This window comes from Mizuhopecten yessoensis, unplaced genomic scaffold, assembly GCF_002113885.1.
Source record: "Mizuhopecten yessoensis strain PY_sf001 unplaced genomic scaffold, ASM211388v2 scaffold1957, whole genome shotgun sequence".
NCBI classification, from domain to species: Eukaryota; Metazoa; Mollusca; class Bivalvia; order Pectinida; family Pectinidae; genus Mizuhopecten; species Mizuhopecten yessoensis.
Genome location: NW_018404306.1, coordinates 283,346 through 293,958, shown reverse-complemented (window position 1 = coordinate 293,958; position 10,613 = coordinate 283,346). Strand labels below are relative to the sequence as shown.

Below are 10,613 nucleotides of genomic sequence, written 5' to 3'. Positions count from 1 at the left end.
GACAAAAAACGATAGCTGAATCATTTACGTAATATAAGATCCAGTACAGGCGATGTACGGCGTGGGGTCTGGCTTTACTGAAATGAAGATGCCTAGGGGCGAAAATTGAAGTACCGATGGGGGATGGTGCACCCCCGCTGAGGTAATTTGCGTACCCCTGATAGCGGTCATGGTCATCCTAACTAACACACGGATCTTTTCTGTTACATATCCAGGTAAATGACTCGACACGGTAGCATTTGCATTGTGATTTTTATGAAAATTAACATAAAATAGTTACAAGCATTTTGTCAACTTAAAACATAGATTATGATTTTAAAGTAAAATAAAATCGTGGATTAGAGAAATAAAGGAAATTAAAAAATATGAAAATTTTAAATAAATTTAGTGTAAAATTGTATGTTCTTTTGAAATGCGAAATGAACAATTAATTATCTCATACAATCTTTCGATTTCAGCTAATGAAACACGAATCAGTAGCATATCGTATATCTGATAGAAGTTGCATAAAGTTACCATACAAAAGGACGGTTTTATATACTGGGCATGTTTGTGTCAATTATATAAGATATTGAGGATATACTTTGTTTCCTATCAAAATATCTTTTTTAATGCAGAATAAAGAAAGGAAAAATAAAACTATTATGTTAGAAAAGTATTTTAAAAGAAACGTTGCCGTTATTCGTCAGATACTGTCGTTGTATAGGAAGTTGAATTCATTGGAGATAAGGAGGCGTTGCCATCGATACCGCCAAACCCAACCCCCACAAACTTTTGGAATTTTTACGGTACTAGTGATCTGAAGCTCATATGAATTCAATTAATATAAAAAAAACATATAACGCATATAGATAGAAACACCAACCATACGTTTCCAATGCATAATGAAAAGGGTATGTAAGTGTTACTCATCTTCATTTTTCATTATTATATACCCGAAGCTACACACACCTGTGCAAAGTGGTCGTCTTTATACTTTCCCTGTCCAATACTTGAATTAAATTAAAACAATACGTAAAACATTGTACTTCAGTCTCATAATTCAATCAAAGACGTATAAAAACAGACTATAAACTATACGGACCCGCGAATTAGTTACAATAATGTTTGTTTTGACTTAACTCTGATATGTCGGAGTAATCATTCTCCCGGGTGTTGGTTGAGATACATCTAATTTATACGATTTCGTGGTAGAAACTAGATACGCCGGCAAAAGACGTCCTTGCGACTTGAGACACTTAAATCTTTTCTCGGGTGCTGTTGGAAGGAGGGGTGGCATTTATTTCGAGAGATATAACTCTTTACACAGCGGGATAGGTCCAAACCAACCAACTGTAGCCGGGTCACTGTGACTAAACTATTTAACAATAGCCGCAGGTAACAGGGGTTATCCCACGTTTAATAAATTATAAACTAAATGTATCTGTGTCTGTTTAACCAACTTTTTAGATAAATATCAAAGTTCTGTATACCATGCTATCAGTTCTGAGTTTCCGCCGCCGCTGACATCAGACAAAGACAGTTTGACAGATAGACGTCTTGTTTGGGACCAGAGCGCACTAATTACTGTTTATGAAAACGTAAAATTGTCCGAAACCGTTTGGTATCGGACAGTTTTAATTGAGATGCTGACAACAACAAGAGGCCCAAGGGATTTAGCGGTCACCTGAGTTATATCATAGGTACTGGTAGCTTTATTTTATTGTTTAGATGTAATGTGGAAATCAGCATGTAAACTAAGTGAAATACAATACTTGTCATGTCATCAAAAGATAAGAATTTGAAAATATTGGTAAATGTTCCCTTTTGGGCCCCGCCCTAGCCCCTGGGGATCGGGCAGGAATCCTAATTTTACAATGTAATACTATACCCTCATTCACCAAAGATGATTCTGACTAAGTTTGAGTAATTTTCTGCTGAAAATGGATAAAATATACCCAAAAGTGTTATTTCCCTATATAAACTGTAGTAAACTTTACACCCTCCAAATGGGAGAACGGATAGCTTGGGGGTCCTGAAATTTACAATTTAAATCAAGCCCCTGATGATCTTTCTTTTCATAAATTGAAATTGAATGTATAGTACCTCTCAGTCTGGAGAAGAAGATTTTTGAAATATTGGTTAATTTTCCCTTTAGGGCCCCACCCTGGCCCCAAGGGTTGGGGTAGGAATCCCAATTTTACAATTTGAAACCATCTTTCTCCAAGGATAATTCTCACAAAGTAAAAATAATTTCCTACAGAAAGTTGTCAAAATATACCCAAAAGTGCTATTTCCCTATATAAACTATAGTAAACTTTAGCCCCTCCAACAGGGAGAACAGATAGCCCGGGGGTCCTGAAATTTACAATTTAAATAAAGCCCCTGATGATCTTTCTTTTCATGCACTGAAATTGAATGTAGTACCTCTGAGTCTGGAGAAGAAGATTTTTGAAATATTGATTAATTTTCCCTTTGGGGCCCCGCCCTGGCCCCAGGGGTCGGGGTAGGAATCTCAATTTTACAATTTGAAACCATCTACCTCCAAGGATAATTCTCACCAAGTAAAAATAATTTCCTACAGAAAGTTGTCAAAATATACCCAAAAGTGTTATTTCCCTATATAAACTATAGTNGATTATTTATTGATCCAAATCCGCTCTTATTATTACCAACAGCTGCTGAATTCCGCCAGCAGAGTCCTCGAATTGCAATCGTTCAAAATTTCCCACCTGATCGATCGCCATTTTCTAGATCATGGAAGTGACTTATCAACAAAAATAGGCGGTCCGTAATCTTCTAAACAAAGAATACTATTTTCTATTTTCAGTCCAGATCAGTACGGTTTGTTGACTAGTCAATTCCATGTCCTACAAAATGGCGTTCACTCAGGTGGGAAATTTTGAACGATTGAAATTCGTAACACGCCGTCCTGACACGCATTGGTCATACACATCAGAACGATTATCACTTACAAAATCTTGTCTTAACTCATTGCTAATATAATATGGTATTTCATGTAACAAACAGGCATATTGATGATATTAAAAAATACACAATGTGGTAGGACAATTCTTCCCTGAATATTGGCACGGACTACGTGATTCCGTGATTATGGTTACAATTCGCTAGCAATCATGTATTTGAATTTAAATTGTGTCGTAATTGTCTAGGTATACCATACATTTGTGGTCATTCAGTTATAACATAGATTAAACGACCGCCTATTCAAACAAATATATGTTGTAGAAATTGTATCATTGAGTAACATTTTAATCATAAGAATAAGAAAGATGTTATTCTTAGACTGATCCGACATTATTAACCCTTAGGCTGCTATATTGATCTCTATGTTAACGGACACCACTGCTGAATTAATTATTGAAATTTAAATTAATTTACTTGATTTTTCAAATGTGCATAACTTGGAAAATATTTGTTATATGTGAAAAAAAGTTATATGAAAATTGTTCGTTGTTGTCTCTAGTTTATATTAACGTTTTCAATTCTAAAGTTGCTTCAGTATTTACCTGTACAGGTGGTAATAAAGGTAAGAAAATGTGAAACTTTTAATTAATCGGATTTAAGCAAGAGGAAGATCATTTCAAAATTATTTTTGTCCGCAAATGTGATTGGCAAATGATAACAGAGATTATAAACTTCATTTTTGACATAAGACGCTGTATATTTACACGGAGATTCTCAGGTAAAAAGGTCAGGTATTTCGTCAAGAATTGCATGTGATTTGCTACAGGTTTCAGGTCGCCATTCAATAAATTTACTGTCACAGTCGGCATATAGATATATCTTAGCTACGGTCTAGTTTATGATTAAATCACCGATAAAAAGTTTGAAGAAATAAATCGGCTCAAAACGTATCAATGTCAATGTTCAATTCGGCCTCACCTGCAGACGACATGTGCGCCTCGGTCCGCCGATATTTTCCTGTTTGCGTAGAGCACAAAGCCGTTTACTGGAAAGTTACATATTATGTAACACCGAAGTATTTCCACATCAACCATGCAAAACCCTTTAAAACCTTTATTATCATCGTAGGTGACGATGGAGAATAAATGTTCACCATCATATTCATCGCTTCAATCTACACGTCCGCCATTTTTATGATTTTTTTTCGATTTGAAATTCTCTCGCACACCTTTGGTTATTACTAGGGTACACTGCCGTGAATATCGAAAGTAATGACAAAACAACCAATCAGAAGCCTTCTACTATACGCGTTCGGGTTTGGTATAGCAACAACCCGACTTCACACTTCCTGGCTACCGATCAAAGCCTACAGACCGAGAAACGACTATAGTCGTGCGTAGCACTGACGGCCCGACTTTTCAAAACGACTATTGTTGTGCGTAGCAGCCTAAGGGTTAAAATAACACGGCTTTATTAGTTTAGTTACGGACTTAAATATATCTTGTGGGAGGTAAGTACATGTGTAATTGGGCACTAGTACCGGTTGTTTATTTGTAGGTAGATTAACGTCCGCTTCACTACGAGTGGTTCGGTTATCCAGATGACTACTACTAGTTCCGTCCCGTGAAAGCGGCTGCATAGTTCGTTCGTTCGATCCGCCGCTACCGACCAGGTATCAGTTTATCGGTCGATAGCGGCGAGGTATCATTAAGCAGTTTATTGGCCGGTAGCGGCCGATAACCTCACTCCGTTCGGGAAGCGGCTGTACTAGTAGTGTTAGGCCCAATCGGTAACACCGGTCCTATCGGTAGGCATGCGTTCGTACTGGGTTCGTCCTGCGGTCGTATAGCGGCTCGTCTCCGTTCGGAAAGTGTGCGTCCTGGTTTCGGGCCACAGAAAGTGGATACTTGGGTGTAATTCTAACTGTAGTAAGTGACATATCTCACCTCATTTCAATGCAGCCTAGCCTGATAGCTATGTCAGCCTCTATGTGTTCTGCTATGTCCCTCATGTAATCATTTCGTACCTGAAACCCAAGACAGGAAAGTTTTTTTCATTATATCAAAACCTTTTTGATATGCGATTGCTCAGCATATATCTACACAAGGTTTCAGACTACACAGACCTATACAAGGTCTAAGAATCTGTAAAACTGCACAAAGTCTTGAAATTCACAGATATACACACCTCTCGGACTATAAAGAAAACAAGAGGCCCATGGGCCTTAACGGTTACCCGAGTCCTACGGTATTTATTTTTGTTGTTGAAATAATCCCTACCAAAATTTGAGTAAAAAATAGTTAAGTATAACTTTAAGTTAAGCTTATCAGGACAATGAGTTGATCATTCCTAGACCGACTTTCAGTTAATTCGGCCTATTAGAACTTGATTTAAAGTTTTAAATAGTTTTTCAAAATGGCAGCCATGGTGGTCATATTGGATTTCTGATCGACCCCAAAAATAACATTACTTTGTCAGGGCCACGAGTTGATCATTCCTATTAATTTTCAGTTAAAACTGCCGAGTAGAACTTGATTCCAAGTTTGAAATAGTTTTTGAAAATTGCCAGCCCTTGCGGTCATATTGGATTTCTGAAAGATCCAAACAAGAGTAACACAGGGCGGAACAATATACGCCCATCGACTGCCATATAGTGTTATATACTTTCTTACATTAAAATAAGATCTGCATTATTCTAAGAGTGGTTAGCTGATATGCTATAAACAAGAGGCCAATGGGCCTTAACGCTCACCTGAGTCCTACAGTATTTATTTTTGTTGTTGAAAATATGTACCAATTTAAGTAAAAAATAGTTAAGCATAACATTAACTTAAGTTTGTCATTCCTAGACTGAGTTTCAGTTAAATTGGCCTATTAGAAGTAGTTTTTTTAAGTTTGCAATAGTTAATAGCGGCTGTGGCAGCCAAATTAGTTTCTGATCGACCCGAAAAATAACAACACTTTGTCAGGACCATGAGAACTTGACTTTAAGTTTGAAATAGTATTTCAAAATGGCGGCCGTGGCGGCCATATTTGATTTCTGATCGACCAGAAAAATAACAACACTTGGTCAGGGAGTTGTCAGTAACATTCCTAATGTTAGCCTGTTGAAGTTGAAAATGTAAAATGTTAACGACGACGGACCGCCAAGGGTGCTTCTGACCAAATATGGAACAACTCCTTGCATTCCTACAGAAGAAGGATTTTAAAGAATTTGCTATATTTCCCCTATTTGTCCCTACCCCTCAGCCCCCAGGGTGCCCAGACCCCCCATTTATACAAAATTGATTCGTCTTTACCCAAGGATGCTCCACACCAAATCTGGAACAAATTCTTTCATTCCTACATAAGAAGAAGGATTTTAAAGAATTTTGTTTATTTCCCCTATTGGGCCCTGCCCCTCAGGCCCCTTAGGGGCCAGACCCACCGTTTATACAAAACTGGTTTCCCTTTCTCTAAGGATGCTTCAGACAAAATATGGAACAAATCCCTTCATTCCTACAGAAAAAGAAGGATTTTAAAGAGTTTGCTATATTTCCCCTATTGGGCCCCGCCCCTCAGCCCCAAGGGGAGCCAGACCCACCATTTATACAAAATTTGTTCCCCTTCCCCAAGAATGCTTCAGACCAAATATGGAATAAATCGTTTCATTCCTACAAAGAAGGATTTTAAAGAATTTGCTATATTTCCCCTATTGGGCCCCGCCCCTCAGCCCCCAGGAGGGCCAGACCCACTATTTATACAAAATTGATTCCCCTTTACCCAAGGATGCTCCAGATCCACACCAAATATCGACCAAATCCTTTTACTCCTACAGAAGAAGGATTTAAAAGAATAATTTGCTATGTTTCCCCTATTGGGCCCCGTCCCTCAGGCGCCTGGGGGGCCAGACCCACGGTTTATACAAAATTGGTTCCCCTTCATCCAACCATGCTTCTGAACAAATCCTTTCATTCCTACAGATGAAGAAGGATTTTAAAGAATTTGCTATATTTCCCCTATTTGGCCCCGCCCCTCAGGCTCCTCTTGGGCCAGACCCACCATTTATACAAAACTGGTTCCCCTTTACCCAAGAATGATTCAGACAAAATATGGAACAAATCCTTTCATTCCTACAAGAAAAGGATTTTAAAGAATTTACTATGTGTTCCCTATTGGGCCCCGCCCCTCAGGCCCCTCGGGCGCAAGACCCACAGTTTATACTAAATTGGTTCCCCTTCACCCAAGGATGCTTCAGACCAAATATGGGACAAATCCTTTTATTCCTTCAAGAGACAGACGCGGCGCCATGGCATAAGCTCACTTACCCTTTCGGGCAGGTGAGCTAAAAATCAATACCCTGGTCATTTCCGTTATTGAGAAGAAATCTTTTGAAGATTTTAACATAAATGAACCCAGTGACCTTGAACATGGGTCAAGGTCATTTATATTATCAAACTTGATAGTCCATTGCTTGAGCATGATATTCAACAAATATCATGAACTTGGGTCACTAGGTTATTGAGAAGAAGATTTTTGAAGTTGTTACCCTGAAATAGCACATATGAAAATTGACCCCCAAATAACTCAAAACTCGACCTGGTCAACTCAAAAAAATATCCTGCCAAATATATGTGCATTAATGTTGTACACATCTAACTAATCATTATATTATGTTTGTACGTTGCAGGTAGCAGTCATCCTTTAGATTAAAGAATTCGAAAGAAATGAAGATGTTAATTCTCATTTATGACTGCTACTACTATGTATACACCCCCGACACCCAGCCAAGGGTTATCGCCTTGTCATCAAGCCATTGTTCATCACTCATTTTTGCCACATCTTAAGATCACATTATGCCAGTGTTACAGTGCCCTGTTGCAGGCTGCATATGGACGTCTCAAGACCTGGCAGCAGAATTTGCAGCTGCCGTCACTGCTTCTCTTCAAATTCATGACAGGACTGTCCATAGAACCCCAGCCAATTCAACACCACCAAAATTAAAGCTCAAGTTGGACCCACCAATTGTTTCTGCTGGATGTGACCCAGACCAATGGTCAGCTTTTACTAGGCAGTGGAACATGTATAAGGTTGGAATGGCCATTACTGACACTGTTCTCCCACTGCGCTATTCTACTGTTGTGACACTAATCTACGGACAGATGTTCTACGTGACCTTCAGTGCGATGTAGCTAATATGGCCGAGGCTGATCTCCTGGCTGCTATTAAGAGACTGGCTGTTAAAGATGAAAGTACTCTCCTTCATCGCATCAAGCTGAGCAGTTTGACACAATCTCCTGGCATCGGTGTTCGGACATTTTTGGCAAGTCTTTGCGGCCAGGCTGCACTCTGCCAGTATAGGACCACATGCAAAGTGCCACATTGTACTCATATGTTTGACTATAGTGATGAGATCATAAAGGATAATCTTGTGCAGGGTATTGCTGACCCAGAAATTCTATCTGACTTGCTAGGTGACCCAAAGACAGACAGGACACTGGAAGAAACTGTGTCATTTATTGCACAGAAGGAGCAGGGTAAAGCAACAAAGTGTACAGTGTGAGATTCCTCAGGTGCCATGTGTGCTACTCATACCGACCCAAAGCCACCCACATCGTCTGGAGCGAGATGCTGGGCTTGCGGTAGCGCAGCTCACGGACTTAAGAATGACCACAGGGCCAGTTCTCAGAATTGTGAGGCATGGACATTTACGTGCGCTAAGTGTTCAGTGAAGGGACACTTCACTACATCCTGCAGCAAATGCACAACCTGTGGTATCTGGGGTCACCGTAATGCCTCATCCAGAACTTGTCCTCAGGGTACGGGTCACAGGAATTCTTCCAAAGGCCATGCTTCAGGAGTTTCATCTAAGGACACAAACTTGGACAAAGCTGGTTATGTGTATGACCAACTGTGCACAGCAATAGCAAAGAGTTGTTCCCGGAACACTTCTACCACTTGCCCCGGGCTTCGAAGGCAGGCCCCAAGACTTGAACATCATGTGTATGAGGGACAGTGGGTAGCTCGCCCCTCCAGGCCCCATCCCATGTTGTCGGTTAACATGCCACCGTTGCCAGAAGATCACACCACCTTTGGACACCCCATGCAGAAGACGTCAAAACTGAAATCAGTCACAATATCTATGGTGGCTGACACAGGGTGTCAAGAAATATGCCTATACTATGGGAATGTTGAAACAGGATCTTCTCCCTGTTAAGCTTGTCATGCATGGAGCTATAAAAGAAGACCTTGGTGTAATGGGAGCAGTTGTGGTAAACATTTCCACAGGAGACATATTGACTCTACACGGTCAACACGCATACTTTGCTATGTATCTGACACTATGGAAAAGGACTTCCTTTGCAGGGAAGCGCTCATATCTCTCGGGGTCATTCACACGGACTTCCCCAATATGCCTACGGATGTCACCGCCTCAGTTGAGGACTCTTGAGTTCTCTTGTTCTTGCCTTGCAGGTCAAACGGAACCCCCAACACTGCCGACTACGCTACCCCAGGACTACGGGCCACAGAAGAGAACATAGGGGCTCTTGACTATTATGGTTCCACAACCTCTCTTGACTATTATGGTTCCACAACCTTCAATGTCTGTGAGCATCAACCATTGTCTCTTATGAAGGGTGAGCCCTTACAGCTCCATGTTGATCCCAAAGTGAGGCGGGTGGCAATTCCCAATTCACTGGCAAGGACTATGTGGTGGTCGTGGCTAGATATTCCAACTAGCCTATAGTGCACGGATCAGATTCATGGGCAGATGGTCTTGTCAAACGACCGCGAGAGACTTTTGTGACATTTGGCATTCCTGAGGAGTTGACATCAGATGGGGGCCCGAGTTTACAGCAGGGAAAACACAGGAATTCCTCAAAGTCTGGGGTGTTCTGCATAGGATTTCATCGGTCGCAAATCCACATGCTAATTGCAGGGCTGAGATGGCAGTGAAGACTGTAAAACGTATGCTCATGGACAACATAACTGCATCTGGGTCTCTTGATGTGGACATGTTTCAGAGGGCCCTACTGATGTACAGAAATTCCGTTGACCCGGAGACAAAGGCATCACCAGCGTTAGTTTTGTTTGGTGGACCCATCCGTGATGCCATCCCAATACTGATGGGTAGATACTCACCTCATGAAACATGGACAGAGCTAATGTCCCATCGGGAGAAAGCACTCGCCAGACGTAATGCCAGAGAACATGAACGGTGGAATGAACACTCTCACCGGTTACCACCACTGAAGATTGGAGATCACGTCTACATACAAAACCTGGTTAGAAACCATCCTCGGATATGGGAACGTACAGGGATTGTTGTGGAAGTGCGTCAGTTTCACCAGTATGTCATCTGTGTGGATGGCACAGGCAGAGTGACTCTCCGAAACCACCAGCACCTTCGTAAGTTCTCTCCCTTTCATGGCACTACCTCTTGGGCTGCAGTATCACTGCCTACGTCAGATGAACGGCCGCCTCCGGAAGCACCTTCCGGCGACAAAATATCTGCTCCAGCCGTAGTGCCACAGCTGGACCAACCTACAATACGGTTGTCACCACAGGCCCTACAGGCTCCACTTCCCTCGCCATCACTACATGTGCGACAGACACAATCTAACAGGATCAGGCCACAAGCTACCACCCCTACACAGGAGTCTCTGTCAATGCCACATCGATTGAACTTTGATATGACAGACCATCAAACTCCCAAACTTATTGAG

The 10,613-nt window shown here is 41.1% G+C and overlaps 1 protein-coding gene across 8 annotated transcripts in view; it reads right to left on the bottom strand.

Annotated features, from left to right (window-relative positions):
* Positions 1-10,613, bottom strand: part of LOC110443300 (focal adhesion kinase 1-like) — a 175,113-nt gene that overhangs the window by 100,367 nt on the left and 64,133 nt on the right. For all 8 annotated transcript variants that reach the window (XM_021487482.1, XM_021487499.1, XM_021487448.1 and 5 more), the window contains exon 5: positions 4,854-4,933. In XM_021487482.1, coding sequence (XP_021343157.1) covers positions 4,854-4,933 — 80 coding nt within the window. The remainder of the gene's footprint in view (positions 1-4,853; positions 4,934-10,613) is intronic.